The sequence below is a fragment of the Triplophysa rosa genome, linkage group LG9, assembly GCF_024868665.1.
Source record: "Triplophysa rosa linkage group LG9, Trosa_1v2, whole genome shotgun sequence".
In the NCBI taxonomy this organism is placed as follows: Eukaryota; Metazoa; Chordata; class Actinopteri; order Cypriniformes; family Nemacheilidae; genus Triplophysa; species Triplophysa rosa.
In genome coordinates this window covers 18,673,483-18,694,620 of record NC_079898.1, presented here as the reverse complement: position 1 = coordinate 18,694,620, position 21,138 = coordinate 18,673,483, and the positions used below count along the sequence as shown (strand labels likewise).

At 38.7% G+C, this 21,138-nt stretch overlaps 1 protein-coding gene across 3 annotated transcripts; it reads left to right on the top strand.

The window, feature by feature from the left end:
* Positions 1 to 129: 129 nt before the first annotated feature.
* On the top strand, positions 130 to 21,062 carry rtn1a (reticulon 1a). Of its 3 annotated transcripts, XM_057343024.1 has the most exons (9): positions 130 to 474; positions 5,263 to 6,063; positions 7,114 to 8,010; positions 18,477 to 18,684; positions 18,901 to 19,039; positions 19,301 to 19,370; positions 19,654 to 19,700; positions 19,782 to 19,840; positions 20,210 to 21,062. In XM_057343024.1, exons 1-9 carry the CDS (start codon positions 267 to 269, stop codon positions 20,247 to 20,249), a joined length of 2,469 nt encoding a protein of 822 aa, XP_057199007.1. In that variant the 5' UTR covers positions 130 to 266; the 3' UTR covers positions 20,250 to 21,062. The 3 variants fall into 3 exon arrangements, with proteins under 3 accessions (XP_057199007.1, XP_057199008.1, XP_057199009.1); XM_057343025.1 differs by lacking the exons at positions 130 to 474; positions 5,263 to 6,063; positions 7,114 to 8,010 and adding exons at positions 13,065 to 13,399; positions 16,354 to 16,368; XM_057343026.1 differs by lacking the exons at positions 130 to 474; positions 5,263 to 6,063; positions 7,114 to 8,010 and adding an exon at positions 13,068 to 13,399.
* Positions 21,063 to 21,138: the final 76 nt, after the last annotated feature.

Sequence of the window (21,138 nt, the reverse complement as noted above, 5' to 3'; positions counted from 1 at the left end):
GTAGGCGCGCGCACGCGGACAGTCCTCTAACCGGAATGTCGTTCGCTCCGTCCTAATTCCGTGCCAACCGCGAGCCGCACAGATACAGTGACGTCAGCTCCGTGACACTCAACCAAACACATCGAGCCCACTGGCTCCGCTGCCGCGAGACGGGAAGCATCGGTCAGGATCGGCCATATTTAGCGTCACATCTTTGAATTCCGTCTGCAATTTCAAAGAGTCGTTCTCGCTTCGTCGTAGTCATCTCTGCGTCTCTCCCTGTAAGCATGTCCGCTAATTCGAACGAGGGGCCGGGTTTGGATGGCAAGTGGTTCGGTGAGGAGAAGAACGGGATGTTTGGAAGCGCAGGGCCCCGTTTCGACGAGATGCGGGACGAGCTCCACGCAAAAGACTGGGAACGCGAGACGAACGCGCCCGAGCAACAATTCCATTCTTTTGAAGGAAGCGGCGTTGCCATGGAAACTGCATCTACAGGTAATTCCGTATTTTATTTCGCATTGTGCGTCTTTGCGGCGAGATCCGCTTGCTATCGTCGCCGGTAAAGCCGGGGATAAAAGAAGAAGATGGTGATTTGAAGATGAAGAGACAGACAAGGCCATGGGTGTGACAGTGCATACACAAACGCGCAGTGGGCTCTAGGCAACTGGTTTAAGCTGTAAGGTCAAACAAACCACACACACACACACACACACACACAATAAAACAAACAAACATTATATTGTGCTCTGTGTTGTTTTTTAGAATTATGCAGAAATGATGGCAGGACACATCTCAAAGCTATTGATGCCTTTGTAGATCCTGTCCTCTTTTCACAAAGCCAGAGCGATAATCATCATTACTGTCTATGACATCAGCATATTTCACATTTTCCCTGTAATACGTCTTGCTCTATGTCTAAATCATAGCTCAATATTGTCCGCGCCTCTAATAAATGTCCTCATGTATCATAGCAGGACTATTAAAACTTCAATATGACAGCTCGTATTGTCAAGTTTTTTGACCGGGGTTTGCTGATTCTGGCCTCACTATATCTTTATATAGATATGGGTGCTTTAAATAGAGATGATTAAAGCAAAGTGGAGTGAAGGAACAGAGAGAGCTGTGTATGTGGCCCCAAAGTGAGTTGAATAAGGTTATTCTTTTATTAACCATTATTAACTTATGCAGGACTGGAGACCTAAAAAAATCTTTTAAGTTTTGAGTTCATTACGTAAATAACATCAATATTCATACACGCTATAAAACTTTCATACATACTGTAGGTGCACATACTATGGTACATCATTCACTTTCATTGATTTACATGATTAGCTTTAAATGAAAGTTCATCATTTACTCACTCACGTGTTGTTCTAAACATGGATGCTGGTTATTTTTTCTGTAAAACACTTTAAATGGCCACTTTAAGCTTTGTGTGATGAACAGTTTACTTAAATGAAATGCACAGCTGCCTTGATGCAATTTCCACTGAAACAGGAAGTTAGGGTGGGGCATATTGAGTGACTCCTCCCTCTTTTAATATATGGCCGATAATGGTTAGTTTACCTCACAGTCTGGGAGACACTAAGCTGAAGTGCAGGATGAGATCATAAAAATCATTGATCCATACTGGCGGGAGTGAGAGACATTCGTTTACAGTACATTAGTTTACAGACATTTCTGAGTCTAACATATTGATATTAAATCCCAAAGTCATTTACTAATATTCTTTCTCATCCGTCAAATCAAAAATAATGCCCATGCCATGAGCTGTTTATGATGCTTTTGTTATTTTTATACATTTAGGAGCTTCACCCCTGAATACAATTTTCCCCATGTTTTACTCACCCTTAAGGCATCCTAACTGAAAATGGTTTTCTTCTTGAAGAATAATGCAGTCGGAGTTATAAAACCATGTATCATTTTACTTCCAAGCGGTAGAATGGGCGTTGACGTTTTGATGCTCCAAAAAGTGAATCCATCGATAAAAGCTGTCGCTGTCAATATGGATATTTCTCTTAAACAAACGCATCGATTCGCTTCAGAAGACCTTTGTTAAGACCACGGAGCCATGTCGAGCAGTTCTTTGATCGATGGATGCACTTTTTGGAGCTTCAAAAAGTCAACACCCATTCACTCCCATTCTACTGCTTGGAAGTAAAATGATACGTGTTATTATAACTCCGACTGCATTATTCTTCAAGAAGAAAACCATATTCAGGTAGGATGCCTTGAGGGTGAGTAAAACATGGGGAAATTTTGATTCAGGGGTGAAGTAGCGCTTTAACAGTTGCGTAAACTCTTCCTCCAAGAAGCTTGTAAGACATTTTTCAGTTTGTGAGACTAATGATCAGTTTCTGGTTCTGCAGGTGTTTCTTGGTTCATTGGATGTCTGATTAAGCCGCCATTATGGCTCAAAAGGCTATTATTAGCTATGGGGTAACTGTGCATGCACGCATATGCACGCATACGCCCATGCCCAGTCTTTCTTACATGCTCAAATATTCATGAGCCAGGGCCTGAAATCCCCCCGTGTGCTTGTTAGCTTCAACACACACACAACAATACATCCACACAAGAACCCAAGTCTTTCTCCTCATATTGGTTCCGAGCCCAGCTACGCATATTGTCTTAAACACATTCAAATGCACTTTTACTCCCACCCCTCACGCTCTGTCTCTCTTTCTATTTTTTTTCTCTCTTCCTGTCTTTCATACCAAGTCATTTTGGGCTGTCTTTGGCTCAGTCTTTAGCATTTTCCCTTTTTAAATAAACAAAAGGAGGTCTATTTATAGGAACAAGTGTCTTTCTACAGTAGCCAAGTCAGTGAGCTCACTGCTTTTTAGATGACATGGGTGAGCTGAAATCATGGTGAGCGGCTTAATCCAGCACAAATGCCGCAACACTGATCGCATCATCAATAACATCACTCACGCTTGTCAATATGTCCTCCATAATCGCCATCCTGCTCTCTCTGTCTGTCTTCTGCCTGTCTCTCTCCGCCTGGCTAATACGGAGAAAAAGACTAGACGAGGAAGAATGTTGGTGCGGACAGTCTGGTCCGTATTCACAAAGTCACTCAGGCGAGAGAGCAAGGCAGCGAGAGAGATCAACAAACAGTGCAGTGTGATTGTTAAGGAACATTCCTCCTGTCACTTTCAGCCATAGCGAGCCTGTGATAGTGCACAGTGGTAAAGATCTAGAAGTTATGGTCAATAAATACATTTAAAGGGATAGTTCACCAAAAAATGAAAATTCTGTCATCATTTACTCACCCTCTTGTCATCAAACCTTTGACTTTTGCCTTCGCAAAAGAAGAAGATATATTGAAGAATGTTGGTAACCGAACAACAGCGGTACCCATTCGCTTCTATTGTATGGACACAAAACTAATGCAAGTGAATGGGTACAGCCGTTGTTCGGTTACCAACATTCTTTAAAATGTGTGCTATGCAAAAGAATGAAAGCCATACAGCCAATGATAAAACACAAGGCACTGTCACTTATTAGGCAGGTCCATTTTATAGCTGCTGGCCTGGATTTTAGGTCCATTGTGCTTTCAGTTACATTGGTCCCCTCTTCAAATTGTGTACTGGTTATTAGAGATGTCAAAGTCACAAGGTTTATTGTCCAACTTTCCGTAATACTCTTATAACTTGAATGATTTCACAGACACACAACATTAGTTGTTTCCAGCTGTGTCTCAGACGGCTGTGCTGTGATCCAGCACACAGGGACTCAACAGAGTCTGAAAGTTTAAAGGGACAGTTCACCCAAAAATGAAATTTCTGTCATCATTTACTCACCCTCAAGTTGTTCCCAGTGTTGGGTAAGTTACTCTGAAAAAGTAATTAATTACTAGTTACTAATTACATATGCAATAGTGTAATTAGATTACTGTACAAAGTACTCTCTACAAAAAGTATTTAATAACTTATTACTAATTACTTTCTATATCCTACATCAACTGTGATTAGAATTGATTCAAGGAGGATAGAAATGAAATGGCTTATTTAATTCAAATAAATAACTACATAAATTATTCTTATTAACTGACCAAAGTATACAAATGTGAGAAGGATACATTAAAGCATACATTTTAAAGTTAGGCTTATAATTTTGATGTAATTTCCACTATTGAATATATAACAGTATTTAGTTCAATTTCATCAGAAGTAACTGTAAATGACAAAAAAAATCCCTTACTTTACTTTTTCATGGGAAAAGTAACTAAATTACAGTAACTAATTACTTAGTAACTAGTTACACCCAACACTGGTTGTTCCAAACCTGTATCTTTCCATTTCTTTGTTCTGTTGAACACAAGGAAAGATTTTTGGAAGAATGTTAGCAACTGACAGTTTTAGGGCATCATTGACTACCACAGTAAAAAATTTTGTATATTTTGTTGTTCTGTTGAACACAAAATATGATATTTTGAATAATGTAGGAAAGCAAACACTTCAGGGGCACCTTTGACTACAATTTAATTTTTGTTATACTATGGTCAATGATGTCCCAGAAATGTAAGTTGCTAACATTCTTCCAAATATCTTAATTTGTGTTCAACAGAACAAAGAAATTTATAAAGGTTTGGAACAACTCGAGGCTGATGACAATGTTTTTATATTTTTGGGTAAACTATCCTTTTAATGCTGTCTTTGTGTACCACTTATTGTTTTTATCTCAGTCCAGTGAGAATCAGATTTACAGTCATGTAAGACAGATGAATAATTATTCATTTTATCTCATACTCTTTTTTTTCTGCTTATGTATTCAGCTAGCTGTACTACATCTTTTGCATATTACATTCTCCCTCCCTTACATACAACTAACATTAAACGTTATTCTTTGTCCTCCCTTTTCTATTTTTTTGTTTTTGTGTGTTCAAAAAAGCACATTCTGTTTCTGAGGTAACTGATAATGTTGTTGCTGAGAGTTTAGACACACAGTGATGGCTTTGATTCCAATTTTACATTACCCTTAAATGGACATAACAAAATAAAATATTTTCAAAATATTTTTGGTAATATTTTTTAAACGAAAAAACTGTTCTTTGTTATATATACACTATTATTTTATTCAACAAAATCTTTAACCTTCTGTTGTCGTTTGAAACACCAGACAGACATAATGGAACCAAATGTTATAAAACACCTCATGCTCAGAATAGGAACCAGCTCTCGATTCCCAGCTGTACTTATGGATGCTTTTTCCGCCTGTGCTGCTGTCAGCTTTTGTTATCTTTATACATTAACATTCTCCCTATTTCTCTTTCTCTAGGTGACTCTCTGTCTGACATGTTTATGAAGTCGTCCCCAGGAGAAGGGGATCTATACACATCTCTCCTTTCCTCAAAGCCCTCCTCTAATCCTTTCAATGACGGCGCTGCTCTTTTCTCCGAGGGCAACCGTTCCCCACCTGCTCCCACTGGAACCGACTCTGGGATTGGCATGACCCCGGGTGACCCCTCGGATCACCAGACGACCCTGCAGGGCTCGCACAAGACTGACCATTACAGCTACATGGACATGGGTGATGACCTCTGTGATTTTGGTAGTGTTATCAATGCCAAAAATAAGCAGCAGCCCTCCATGGCAGCCTTTGGAGATGATGACGAAGATGAGGATGATGAAGACGAATATGACATTCAAGATTACAAGCCAAAACCACAGGAAAAGGAAAGTAAAGAATCCAGCCGTGACCCCTTCGATCTGGGACGCTATTTGGAGAAGAGCCCTCTCGGTTCTGAAGATGTGAAGGTGAAGGATAGTCGGGGTTCGGCGGGTGGGCAGCACGCATTTCCTTACGTGGAAGATCCTTCGGACGAGGAGTTGGCCGATTTCCGTTCGTATCGTAGGATGGAAACGCCACAGAGTGCCAGCCCTGTGAAGATCACCGTGACGACAGAGTCCCACGCTGCTGCGGCCCAGCCTGTGAGAGTGTCTCCACAAGGGGGTGTGTCTGAAAAAGAGAGTGTTCTCAGTTTTGGTCAGCAGGGTCTTCCCACGGTAACACTGTCAGAACCAGAGGACGACAGCGCGGCCTCATCAGCTAACCACTCCCCTAACCACTCCCCTACAGGTGTATATCTTATTTTAGGTTTTTGTAATTGTAGTTTTAATTATATATTTTTAATATAACTTATTAACTTTTATTTATATTTTTTCATGTTTTTAGTTTTCATGGTACAGTGGTTATTTTTAGATAGTTTTTGCTTGTGCTATAAATGTGCTATTGTCATTTATTTATTTTTATTTCAGTTTTAGTTACAATGATAACGGTGATCCTTCCCACATGTGATACGGCTGACTTTTTACAAAATTTCCACCAAGGTTATTCTGTGGTCACACTAGACTTTGCTGACACACTTTGCTGCGTTCATAAAGTCAAGTTTGACCAGCGAATATCATGTGACAACGTGTGACCAATAGAACAACAATAATCTCTAATGTGACCTCTGGTGGAAATGTTAAAAATAATATTATAGCACAATACAGTTTTGTACAATACAGCTTTAATATAGCGAAAACAATAAAAAGTGTGCAAATAGTCAGAGCCAGGTGGTCGAGTGGTTCGTGCTCCGACATGTGGCGCCGGTGCGTCCTGGGCAACCCGAGTTCGAATCCCAGCTCGTGGTCCTTTCCTGATCCTACCCCCTCTCTCTCATCCACTTTGCTTCCTGTCCTCTCTGAAAAGAGTCACTCTCTCTGTCAAATAAAGGCCAAAAAAAAATTCTTAAAAAAATAAATAAAGTGTGCAAATACGTCGGCATCCATGATGTGTAAATAAATCCATGATGTGTAATAAACAAACGACATTCTGAAAATGTAATAAAATGAAATATCAGCATAAATATTATTGGAAAAACTAAGCTAAGTAAAAATGAATAAGTTTAAGTTGAGGCATTATAAAAAACTAAACTAAAATTATAAAGAAACTAAAATTCAAAAAGCTAATTCACAATAGTAATTAAACATTAAAACTGAAAATAAAACTATAATCATTTTCACAACAGTACAGTTTCAGTATACAGCAGAGCACCAAAATACACCAGTATGGGCATTATTAACTTGCTACTTTTCAATTGCTCTTCTTTTACACTTCACTAATTTTCCCTTCGCTCTTTTTCAGGTCGAGAGTCTCCATCTGATGTGCTGTTCCAGCCTGCTGGAATGAAGTCTGTGAGCTCCACTCAAGATTCCAGCAGCACCACCTATCGTCCCAATGTTCAAGAAGACCAAGACATCAAGAGCTCACCTAAACCCTCCTCTCCATGGGATCAAGACCTTAGCATCAGTGGAGATGAATCTGGAGATTCGGAAATTGAGCAGGTTGCTGAAGAATCCGATTCACCGATGCATGACTTGACATCAAAATCCCCAACTTCAAAAGGTGGATTCAGCCAATCTAGCAATCCGTTCGAGCAGACCAGCTACACATCTGTCAGTGACAAAGCTAGCAATCCATTTGAAAAGCCTCAACCCGACAAGGTCAGCGCTAGCAACCCATTCGAGCTATCTGGAGGCATGAAGGGGGGATTTGGTCAACCCAGCAACCCACCACTCTACAGCCTGTTGAGAGAAGAACGGGAGGCGGAGCTTGACAGCGACCTGCTAATCGAATCAGCATCTGAGGAGAGTCCCAAGAGGGAGCAGGAATACTCTGCCCCAAAACGTCCTGAAACGTCTCTGCCGATCCCAGATCTTACTTCCTCTAAGCCCATCACAACTTCTGTTGCCTCGACCTCTCCCTTCATCCAACCCCCAGCCAGCACCTTGAAAGAGAAAGAAGAAAAGGAAAAGGAGAAAGAGAAAGAAAAAACAACACCCATTGAGAAGCCCAAGCCACAACCAGAAGACAGCTGGTCCACCAAACCCAGGCCTGCTGTCATGGGAACATCTACAGTGCCTCTGGAGCAACACTCCATTCAGGACCAGGAGAGTAAAGGCAAAAGCAGTATTGAGAGTGAAACCACAGAGAAAGATGCAGCTCCGCTTGTGTTGTTCCAGAGCATCAACAAACAGAAAGGTAAGAGGTTTCACTCCATGATGCTTTGTTCCTTCATGCTTTGTTCACACAGCACACAAATCTGATGTGGTTTTGAAAACTGATCAGCTTGGTCAGACAGTGTACTGTAGACAGTGTCTACATCAATTGCATTAGTAGTGACTTAAGTATCAATTCAATGTAAAGAGATTAGCTGTCGGTGTGTACAGAGAGGACGAAAAACTCGAGACTCAGCTGAGAACGTGTTTAAAATGAGAGGTTAGTTCATCGATTATCATACATAAGCTATTTTAAAGGCTGATGTCACTTTTAACATTGCTCTGCAACCTGTCGGAGTAACAGCAGCACAGTGGGCGTGGGTTTGGAATGTAGGGTTATTTCAGTACTATGACAGAGAAATGTCCTCTGATGATGATGTGATGCACATTGTGATGATGTGAAGTTGAACACATTAACAACAACACTCTAAATTGAAACAACATGATATAATAATATTGAACAAAATTTTCTAGATCAACATATACAAGTTTTGACAAAGTTTTGACAAAGATAATGGATATGAACATGAACAAGATGCTGATCCAGTCATCAGTCAGTGAAGACTGATAATTCTCTAGGGCGGGGTTCTGTAGACGTTTCAGCGGCAACAACATAAACGTTACGTGGCCCAAATTACCGGTAGACCTCCGCAAAGAATCAACAATTGTTGAGTAGTTTTAATATAATTTAATACAATTAATATACAATAAAATATTAATATCTAAAATAAATTGTTATCTTACGAGCCACTAGCCAGACTAATAACCAAACACAGAACAAAAGTTAACTTCGGGCAAGGCGAGTGCATCCGATAAAACCGTCTATACAGAGTTTTGTGAGGTGTGACCTCAAAAAGTGTTTTTAAGCTCAATTCCTACTTAAGAACAAAATTCATGATGTCAGGTTTAATTGTTGGTCGGACATATGTTATTTAATTGTGTTTACAGCCAGCAATTTTACAATTTTTACAGTTTATATTTACAATTTTACATTTGAGTAGATAGGACTTGAGTCTTGCATGACTGAAATAGCTGCTTAGAGGTGTTGCACACATGGCCAGTTTCCCTAAAACAGTGGATCTCAATAGGGGGACGGGGCCCACAGGGGGCCCAAGCTGACTTCAAAGAGGGCCTCAAGATTACTAAAATTAGACAAAATGAGCATTGAAAAGATCTTATTATTTGGCCACTTTTATAATGAATAAACGTTTTTCTAATAAATGACAAGCTCTAAAATATTTTATTAGGTAAAAAATATGAGTTTTTGTGAGTGGGAGGAGGGGGGCCTTTGAATATTGTTGAATACAATGGGGGGCCTTGGAGTCAAAAAGATTGAGAACCCCTCCACTAAAGGGACTTTGGTTTTGATTAATTGCTAACATGCCTTGTTTTGTCCGTTTTTGTTACATATTGCTTTCTGCATTGGCGCTTGGGGTTTGATGTTAACCTTGGACTTTTGTGAATGTTTTGAACAAAATATACAGTATATTGGTTAAATAAAAAAATAAAAATAACAAACTCTGCACAGAACTGCGAAATAATTGCGCTACAAAAACCATGACAAAACAATGACCACATGACCTCACAGATGTTTCACAGCCCTGAATCTCTGTAATTCTTGGTTGTTTGGATTTAGTGTGTAATTCATCTGGTCTGGTTTCTTATCAGCTCGTGGCTTGGTTTGAGTGTGTAGTTTTGTTGCCCGTCTACAGGTCTGTAATGCTGCTCAGAGTATGCACTGTTCATGTCATTATCACAGCTGGTGTGTCTTTTTGATGAAAGTCTAATCAAAAAATCCAGCTTCAATGCAAGAAAGACAATGAAAGATTTGTATTGAGTTCATTCAAGGCTGATTTAAAGAGATTTTCCCTCTAGTGGTGAGTTTAAACAACTGTACTCTCACTAATTTACATAACTTCACAATACATTTTTTTCCAGTATTCTCACTTTCTTTCAGTATTCTCAATTCTTTTAAACTGTACTTGAAAGATGTACATGGAATTTAGGTTATACTGATGTTTGTCATGTAAAACTATATAAACAGCCGCAGAAAAAAATAAGACCATTCCAAATTTTAATTTAATCAGCATTTCTAGCATGACATGACAAGACAGACACATGAAAACTGTGATTAAAATCAAGGTTATCACATAAAAAATATTTTTTTAACTTTTCCTAAATACTGTACAAATATTACTGTTGTATTGCTTAAAAGTGAATAGGAACTCAGAGCATCTTTTCTGTTATTTTGACTTGTTTCTCCAGTTTTCATTTTCTGCAATTAAATGCAAATAGAAACTATCTTTATATTTTAAATTTGGGCAAAATATTGTTAGTAGTTCAGAATTAATTAAAGAAAAATAATAATTTTACCTAAACACATACCTATAAATAGTGAAACTGAAAATAATTTTGAGATGGTCTCTTAATTTTTTCCGTGTCTGTACAGTATACTGTATATCCTCTGAAGACTAGCTGAAAAAACTAACAAGAGTGACATGGCACTGCTGTGTTTATTTATTTGTTCACTCAACCAGAGCACACAGATGTAAAACTGCCTAAATCAGAAGCCAAAGTCTGTCTTTAATACATACAGTGTTTGTGTGAATCTGATCCATTTGGCATTGAAACTCTGACATTGTGACAGTTGACTGAGGTTGAAAGAATGAACATTGGCAGCGGAGAGAAATTAATTGTATTTTGGATCGAGTGGTTTCTGAGTACTCTCTAGAATGTTATAAACAGTAGTTTTATATAATCCTCTTGTAAAATGGGGGCAGTGCATGCACATATACCGTTACAAGTGCTATGAAGTGTTTTTGTTGTCATTTTATATAAGGGAACAGCTGTTGATGACACATACACACACACATTTGTTATTATATTATATTATATTATATTTATTTTCTTATTTATTTCTTTTCTTTTCTGCAATAATAATATATTTGCCCGGTTTCACGGACAAGGCTTAGGACTAGTCCCAGACTAAAATGAAAGTTTGAGCTGTCTTAACTGAAAATAAATTGCCCTGCCATATCTTTAAATATGTCAGTGCCATTGTTTTGTCTCAAGATGCACACAAGTAAAGTTTTTATCTAAGGCATTTAAATAAAAGCAACTTAAATATCCTAATTTAACTAAGGCATAGTCCTGGCTTAAACTAAGCCTTGTTTATGAAACCGGGCCATAATATAGGCCTATATAACTTTATAACTGACGTATTACCAAGACAATGCTAGCAGCTATAACTTGCTGAAAAAATACAAATGTTAATAGTTTCTATTATAAATACCGTCATACGGTTTACCATTAAAACCAAATTCCTATCTGTAGTATGTTGTGGGCAATTATTCCAGTCGGATTTAATGGTGTTCTATTGGTTCCCATCTGCCACCATTCTATTGGTCTAACATCCCACCAATAGAACCCAATACAGCACCTTAGAGACCTGCAGTGACAATTTTAGTTTCCATTAAAAACAACACAATTCCCATTGAACTAGTCTAATCTAGAAATCTATTAGAATTTCCGTAGTTTTTCAGCAGGATAGATAAAACAACAGACAAACAGAGTGGCTGTATAACAGATTTATGTTGTAGCCTATATTGTTTTCATACACACATTTTTCATGCAATGTCTATGGAGTACTACTGAAGGTTCTAGAATGCTGGAAAAAAGAGGTCAACGCCTTTTTAGGGCTTTATCTATGAATGGCCTGCAGAGGGCGGTAGAGACTGTTAGTTTCTGTAACAAAGCTGAGGGATTTTAATTGAAATACTTAGAGATATACTGTAAATATCTCTATCTCATTTAAGAACCTGTTGGTAAACACCACATACTTTCATGTGAAAGGGATGTGTGTTTTACAACATAATGTTAAAAACATTTATCTATTGTGCTCTATAGTAGACTGACTGCAATCCTGAGACAATCTGGATCACAGCACAGATCAGCCTGTTGCCATAGTAACACAGGAGGCAGGGAGCTTAAGCTGTAGGATAGCCATTTGGAGAAAGATGCAAAAGGAAAACAGAAGAGGAAAATGATGGAAATAAATAAGCAAAAACCTACTTGCACCAAAAGATAAACACGACAGAAATTGCTGTGTCACTTCTTGCTCTTTCTTCTTTAAGGGGATACTTCACCCAAAAATGAAAATTCTGTCATCATTTACTCACCTTCGAGTTGTTCCAAATATGTATAAATTTCTTTGTTCTGATGAACACACATAAAGATATTTGGAAGAATGCTTATAACCAAACGGATCTTGCCCCCCATTGACTCCCATAGTAGGAAAAATTACTTTATCATTTTTTTGTTCTGTTGAACACCAATTAAGACTGCTCGATCACACTTTGCTTATTTTTGTTTATTTTGTACATCTTTATATATTGTTTATATATAGTGTAACCTTCCTTCCTTTCCTATCTATTTTTCTACTCTATTCTATGGACAGTCGCAAATGCATTTCACTGCATGTCGTACTATGTATGGTTTTGTATGTGACGAATAAACTTTGAACTTGAAAACAGTTCTGGGGAACTTTTGACTACCATTGTATTATTTCCTACTATGGTAGTCAAAGGGGGGCAAAATCTGTCTGGTTATAAGCATTCTTCCAAATATCTTTCTCTGTGTTCATCAGAACAAAGACATTTATACAGATTTGAAACAACTCGTTGGTGAGTAAATGATGACAGAATTTTCATTTTTGGGTGAAGTATCCCTTTAAAAACCTCGGAACTCATTGTATATTCAATTAAAATAGATTGTATCAGGGCCATTTTGTTTTTAAATTCATGCAGATTAGGGAAAACTACATTACCCACGATTCCCCGAAGGCTTAAAAAATAGGCTGACGTCATACACGCCACCCTTTTTTAGCTAACAACAATGCCATTAGAGGTCACGTGACAGCTGATTATGTTTATGTATAAGCTTTATGTGTGGGGGGGAGCATAGGGTGGGGCCACTTTGATATGATCTCCCCCCTCATGCCCCAGGCATCGCATATGGTACGCTCCGCTCTCTGCGGTGGAGGCTGCAGTGTTTACTGTTTCATCCAGCATCATCTCCCTCCCTCCCTCCCTCTCTCTCTCTCTCTCGCTTGCTCACTCTGTTTCTCTGTCTGTGAATCCCTGTCGCTAACATTGGAAGCCTCTTTCTCTTCCATCTTTTTTCTCTCCTCTTATCTTGCTTTTCCTCTCTGTTCTGTCCATTCATGCCGTTTGGACGTGTGAGATAGTGGGTCTCGGGAAGACATAACATCAGCGGAGGGGAAAAGAGATTCCAGAAAACAGCGAGAGAAACCACAGTTGACGAGGGGAGAGACATGGATAAAGAAAAGAAAGCGTGCGGCTGGAGAGGGCAGGGTACAGCGTCTGTGTGCTTGTGTGTTTGTGTAAAACTGAATATCAATCTATTTATTCTACTGCACAGATATATTTTTTGCTGTGTATGTGTTTAATAATTCCTTTATTCGTGCTGGTTTGTGGCTTTTATTATGCCGTTGCTTCCTATCGTTTCTGCGCTGGTGGGACAAAGAGGGAGGCAGCTGTTTTGGGATATAGGGTGGGGGTGGCAGGTGGTCTGTCTGTTTCGGAGCTATGCTTACACGGTAACCCTGCCGTTTTTGGTACGTGGTTGCTACAGCACAGAATTCAGGCTCTTTTTATGTTTAATCACGGTTGCAGCAGCGATGGATGAGGCTGTCACTATAGCAACCAGGTCACACCCATTTTGATTACATCATTCTCTTCAACAGGCATCCATGATACCTGGAGAGGGTGTTTTTCAGGACTGTACCAGTAGAATAACAGGCATGTTTTACAGTATGCTTAGATGAAGAGAGTTGGGATGAAGTAAAGACACACCATCTGGAGGAACTGCATTGTGTCAGTGTTGGCAGTATTGTATAGACACTGTATTTGTGTGTGTAGATGTGTTAACATCTGAAATCGTTGCATGTAAATAGGAAGATAGATTTTGTGTTTGGCCCCTTTTCAAACAAGCAAAACACTATTAATAAATGGTAAATCTCATCTATTTTTAGTACTATGTGCTGTATCTAGAAATTCCTCTAATCATTTAACACAAACACTTACTTTCAACTCCTTTTTACTATGCTATTGCTGAATTTTTTCCTTGCAGAACAAGTATGACATCACCGTGAAGTCATCTCTTTATTTTTGATGATTCATATCAAACCCCAGACCCCTCTGGGGTCTCTTCTCACTCGGACAACTTTTACATGCACACTCAGAGACTCAGACTTGCACAAACCAACACATAAATATATAAAACTTAGTGCTGCTGCACTTTTAAAACCACTCAATGGCTGGAGGCCAGTGCGCTATTCTCTTTAAAAGGTTGTAGACCTCATTCCTCTTCACTAAACATCTTACATTTAATAATCAGAATAAACTTTTCATCCACCAAATGAAAAGTCTCTAAGCATACAGTATAACATTCTCTGATTGGCCAAAGCCAGCAAGGAATCTGAGGTGCTTGTTTGCCTCAAATCATCTTGACACACCCTTTTCTGTCATATGATGCGTGTAACCAATTAGTGAATCATTCTTAGAGTATTTATTCCTATCGTTTACTATCGTTCTATTTAGCTCTGGAATTTCTAGGGCTGTGTGTGCCTAGGATAATGTAGAGATGCATCTTCTTTTTCAGTGCATTTGAGCTTTTTCGCAGTAATTCCAGCGACGATTTCCTGTGAAACGAACTTGAGTCTTGACTAGGAGCACAATGGTAGAACATCGGGATTGTGATAGTAGGTCTTCGGTTGTGGTTTAGGTCATCTATTTTCAGCCATTCAGATTAGCTGACATTCAGTTAACCAATAAGCTATCACTAAGCGTGTGATGGAAGTTTTTTACATTGTGGTAATTGCTAGGACGTTTACCGCATGGTAACAGAACAACGGCGGTACCCATTCACTTGCATTGGTCATTACAATAGAAGTGAATGGCTACCGCCGTTGTTCAATTTTGGGTGAACTATCCCTTTAAATTTAGCTATTGCTACTAGCTCCTCATTTTATATATAATTTAAAGGGGTCATATGGCGCGAACACGTGTTTTTCTGTGTCTTTGGTGTGTTATAAGTTGCCCATGCATGTATGAGACACGAAAAATTGCAAAAATGAAAGTGTCGGAACAAAAGATGCATTCTATTTAAAAGCGAATGCTCACCCAGACCTGCCTGAAACGCCTCGTGTAACCACACCCCCACAAATCCACGTCAGTTCGTGGTATGAGTTGACTAAGACCGCCCAAATGTACACGCAAGTAAGGTGGGCGTACCTGTCAGTACAATTGCTTTGTAACCTGATGTTCCAAATATGGTAAGAAGCGTTACATTTCTGGTTAACTGGCCAATCATAGCACACCTCGCTTTTCAAATGGGTGAGTTTTGTTAAAAATCCGCGCGTTTAAGAGAGGCGGGGCAAAGAGGAGATACAAACATGCACGGTATGTGGAAAATACAGCGTTAATTAACCTTCAATCGTGTATACACATTACATTACATCTAAAACAATCAATAATATTCGTTTTAGCCGTGTCATATGACTCCTTTAACTTTTTAGAAACCAAAAAGATTTATAATACATAGAGAAAACACTTCATTTATTACAATGAATGCTGCCATCTTTTCTCATGGGTGCTCAGTTCTGCATCCAAGTTACCTGTAATTGTCATGTGACCACTTTATCTGAAGAATGATGTCGTAACAACACTAATGGAGTCTGGACTGAATGCCATAAGTGCAGAAGTTGCCACCAGGGCAGTACTAACCAGCCAAACCTTGACCCCTTGTTTCCTGTATAGGCCTTCCCTATGGCCATGACCTTTAACTCAGGAAGTGAAAGGTTATCGTGTTGGCATGGCTGCCATGCTGGATGTGGATCTCTGGTACTATAATTACTCGCCGACATTTAAACACGACATTACCCCCCCACCTTCTTATTTTAAGATGGCCCCCTAAGCGATGTGTGTAAGAAACTGGAGCACTGTATCTATAGCAACTGCCACTGCCCCCTTTCTTTTTCATTACATAGGAGAAACACTTCACTTGGATGTGGATTAATTAGCTTCTGTGAATGGGTCATGATAATGATTCTGTTCGGAGCGAGCGTGTGTGTTTGCTTTGGTCTGTACCATTTGTCACCTGTTATGCTGTTCTTAAGCCTCCATTCCTCCATTCTTGAATAGCCAATGGTAGCAAGAGCCGCCCCCCTCCCTCATTTTCTCTCTCATTCTCTCTCTCCTTTTGTGTGCGTTCCCACTCACTGTCTCTCTTTTCTCACTGTCTGCAGTCATGGGTGCTTCAGGTCAGTATCTCTCTTCTGTTAGCATTAGTGATTTGGCAAAAAAATGCGAGATATCTGTGACAGAATTGTTCTGTGTGTCTGTATTGGTTCATGTTGATATGGGATACATTGTCATTGTATGTACATCTTATTTATCATCTTACAGTATTATTGTACTTGGGTGTAAAATATTTGAAGACTTCCTTAAATGGTATCTTTACACAATATAAGACTAGAAACGGCAGCATTAATATTTCTAACACACAACTGCCGTATTGCTTTGTTTACTATTAAAATTAACATTATTAATATTTTAATTAATTTCTTTTTTTATTGGATGATTAGATAAAGGTTAGAAAAAAAGAGATTCTCAAATAATTGATTGATAAAATCTGAAATCTTACTGGCTTCATCATGGACTTAAAATCTCTGATAAAAATGGCCGATATTTCTGCCCTCCTCTAAGCTCTGCCAGGCTAATTTTAGCCCCATAGGACCGATGGGAGAATCTCACACAGGTCTAAAGATGTCATGCACACACTAGAGTGTAACAGATCAGCTAATGTGAGTGTGTGTAACAGTTTTTACAAAGCAAGCAGAAACCGAAGAAACAAATTCAGGTGTAGAAAACAAAGAGCTCTCAGTTGCTGTAGAGACTGAAGGGATGATTCAGAGGCGGTTCTCATGGCAACGATTTTACTTCACTCATTTTTATTTGTCCAAACCTTTAAAGATTTTCCTGTAAAAGAGCAGTAAGACCTGGTCTATCAGCTGACATACCTGAGTTATCTGAGATACTGATTTTGGTTCATGTTTGACCAAAACCTAGACTTGAATTGTTGTGTTTTGGGAGTTTTGTAAGATGCACGGTCAAGCCTAGGTTAAAGGTCTGGGTTAATAAACAATACAGGTTTCAGCTTTGTAAAGAGAAGTCTCTCCATTGTGCCCTTGAGCAAGACACTCAACTCACGGGGATTGTCGCTGTAACTTAAGATGGTGCCATTGCAGAATCAACCATGCTACAGAAATACATTCTACCACATGCCAAAGTCTCTGAATGAGCAAGGCTGATAGCTCACCGTGTGTACTGAACATTAGATTACAACACTTCTGATTATGTGGCTTTTTGTGCTCTTTCTCAACAGTATGCGCACACACAGACGGTTTATGTTAGAGTTTGGTGCTGTGAGAGGTGGACAGGTGTGAATTGATAGTCCCAAGGTTCAACAAGAGGGTTTCTATAGATAATGTACAATAATAGAGAATGAGAGAATAACAGGAAAGTGATTTCTTTGATATAGACATTTCTGAGCATAGAAATGTATGTATTTCTTAAAATAATTTCCAGTGATTTCATCACAGCTTCTGAAACTTCTTTGGTTAAGAAGTATTGAAATACTGATAAACGGCACTTTGTGTATGCCCTTTGTGACCCGGCCTATAATTTACTGTTTATGTGAACAGTTTGAAGCCATTATTTAACAATGCAAAAATTCTGATCTGAAGCATAACAGATGAATTTTGTATAGGGGTCAATGACCTATAATGACCACTTGTGGTGGGACCAATAAAATGTATCTAATTTTTGTGGCTGAAATATGAATCTCTGGTTGTGAATGGTATTTTTAAAACATTTTATATCAGTTTATATCAGGAAAAATAAGTTTAATTTTAACATTTTAACTACAAAAATATACTTACCAAAACGTAAAGAAATGCAAATACTTTTTTTAAACACTTTAAATACTAAGGATTTGTAAAAAATAAATGTCAAGCATGTCAAGAAAATACATTTATTTTAAGAGAAATCATGGTCATACCACATGAAATATGATGAAAAACACTAAAATCACAAATTTTAATCTGCATTAATGTGTACACCACATTCTTAATGTTTTACTCACTGCAATAGATATTATTTATTTGTATTTAATAAAAATCCTTATACATCATTGACCCATACACATTATAAAACTGTCGATTGTATGTCCAAACAGGCCCTACTGTTGGTTCTAACTGTGATGAACAGTACTTTATAATTGATCGTCATTGAATCTTAGTTATATTATAAGCATATTTCATTTTCTAATCTCCTTTTTTATTACTCTTCTCTCTCTCTCTCTCTTCAGTGGTGGATCTGTTACACTGGCGGGATGTGAAGCAGTCTGGACTGATGTTTGGTAGCGTGTTGCTGCTGCTGTTCTCTTTAACCCAGTTCAGCGTGGTGAGCGTTATTGCGTACCTCGCACTGGCGGTCCTCTCTGCCACCATCAGCTTCCGAATCTACAAATCAGTCATGCAGGCAGTGCAGAAAACCGATGAGGGACACCCTTTCAAGTTAGTAAACCCTTAGCTCAGGAGGTCTAAAACGCCTGTCTGGAATATTCTAGTAATCCTAAAGATGTGAATTATTTGGTTCAGATGTTTTCGATTAGGGGTGGAGCTAAACTCTTCCCCTCAGGATTGGAGATCTCTGCCGTAGTCTGTGTAACATTTGTGATTTGTGCAATGAATAATTGTGTATTTATTCATCCTGGCTTCTCTATCTTCCAGGGCATATCTGGAGGTAAATATTGCTCTCTCAGCAGATCAGATTAGCAAGTATGTGGATAAAATTCAGATGTACGTCAACTCCACTATGAAGGAGCTTCGCAGGCTGTTCCTCGTTCAGGATCTGGTTGACTCCATTAAGGTAAAAACACAGCCGGAAATTAAGATCAAAATAATGTTATTTTGTGTTCGATTAGAATTAACTTTCTTTAAAATAGCTTTCTCCAATTTGGAATATTTTTTTCTCCAATTTTTAGAGCGTTACGGTTTTCAGATTATCTGAGTACAGTGCACTCAGATTTACTTTCCAAATCCATTTGTACTGTATGCAAAAGTCCAATTAAATTGAATGCCACAATTTACGTTTACATGGATCTATGAACGATATCTTATGTGTGTTTAGTTTGCAGTGTTGATGTGGTTGTTGACCTATGTGGGAGCTCTGTTTAATGGCCTGACCCTGATGATTCTGGGTAAGAATACAACACAAACAATACAGAATTCTCACAAATTATAGTTTAACTCCAGAAGGAGCATTTTAGTAAACACGCAAGGGTTCTTGCGTGGTGTTTTTTGATTGTCATCCTTATCTTAAGTACACACTCAAAATTCCATGCTCAAGAGGTTGAGGATTTACACAATGCTGTGGGTCAGGGTGTTGCAACCCCAAACAAATGATATCATTCAACATTCTGAAAGCCAGCCAGTGTCTCTCTCTCAACCTGACCATGTCAAACTTTCTCACTTTCTCTTTAGTGGTGATCTCCATGTTCAGCGTTCCAGTGGTTTATGAGAAGTACCAGGTAAATACTTTATTATTGAGAGTCATGTTATTGTTCATGCTATGGAAGGTGAATCTCACGCTGTTGTTCGGTCTCTTTCAGACGCAGATTGATCAGTATTTAGGACTGGTGCGCACCCAGGTTAACTCCATAATGGGAAAGTGAGTCAGACTAAATTCTTAAAGGGATAGTTCACCCAAAAATGGAAATTATGCCATTTACTCACCCTCGAGTTGTTCCAAACCTGTATACATTTTGTTTGTTCTGTTGAAAAGAAAATTGAAGATATTTTGAAGAATGTGGGAAACCAAACAGTTCAGGGGCACCATTAACTACTATAGTACCTTTTCCCTACTGTGGTAGTGCCCCATATATATTGATTAGTATCTAATCAATGTGTGCATCAGAACACCAAAAAAAAACGTAAAAGGGAGTGGATGACCGAATTTTCATTTTTGGGTGAACTATCCCTTTAACACCCAAGCCATTTTCGTAAAAACAGTTCTCATTAAATGAATCTTGTTTTGCAGAATTAGAGAAAAGGTTCCTGGGGCCAAAAAGAAGGAATAAACTCTTCGCTTCTGCACGAGTAAACACTATAGCCAGTACACTACTACAGTAAAAACTTTTTGCCAGCACTGAAGGATCCCAACTACACAGGAGGCCAATATTCCACCTCAAAAAAAAAAAGATGGTCATGTTAATATAAAGGCATAAGTTATAACACCTACTTTCTTCAGTCACAGGTGTACAGTAGCCCTGCACTACTAGCAAACACAGATTTCACAAACATAAGATCACAGTTCCAGATATATCGTACCAGAGGAACACGACGTGCTTTTCTCTTCCATTGCTTCTCATTTAAATGCATGAAGTCCCGTCTTGGAGTAAATATTTGCTATCTCTACAGTGCTCTTCCTCTTTGCTTTATTTTACAGTGTTTATTTCCTGCCGTACAATGTGACACAAAGATGAAGCCCATGCCTGTCATATAATCTCCTGCTGCCATGTCGATTAATCGCTTCGGTTAGCCGTCACTGTTAGAGTGGCTCTGTGTACAGACATACATATTAATATCGCAATGAATTGTGGATTGTTTTTGTTTTCTTCTGTGTATTTGAGCACAATGATTATTCGAAGATGTTATTACTAAATGTGGTAATTGTAATTTTTGCAAAACTGTAGGGACACGCGTAGGTGTTTAAAGAAATGCTTGTGGTGCTTCTGTTAAGGCACTTGACGGTCAAGACTGCAGAACAATTTCAGCTGTACTAAACTCTGTCCAACTTTGTACGATGTTCAGTGTTCGGTTATTTTAAAGTCTTTAACTATTTGCACTCTGTATTTAATTGATGAATGAGAAATAAATGTTCCTTAATGTAAGGTGTGCTGGTGTTTTACAACAAATGGGAAAATGGAGATAAAAAGGCATGATGGGACCGGAGGGTGTTGTTGTATC

What these genes read in the sequence shown, in the direction of transcription:
- rtn1a (XM_057343024.1), top strand. Translation starts at nt 267, where the DNA reads ATGTCCGCTAATTCGAACGAGGGGCCGGGTTTGGATGGCAAGTGGTTC. An exon ending in CCCTAACCACTCCCCTACAG is followed by an intron (nt 6,064 to 7,113) that starts GTGTATATCTTA and finishes GCTCTTTTTCAG; the next exon opens with GTCGAGAGTCTCCATCTGAT. An exon ending in CCTGACCCTGATGATTCTGG is followed by an intron (nt 19,371 to 19,653) that starts GTAAGAATACAA and finishes CTTTCTCTTTAG; the next exon opens with TGGTGATCTCCATGTTCAGC.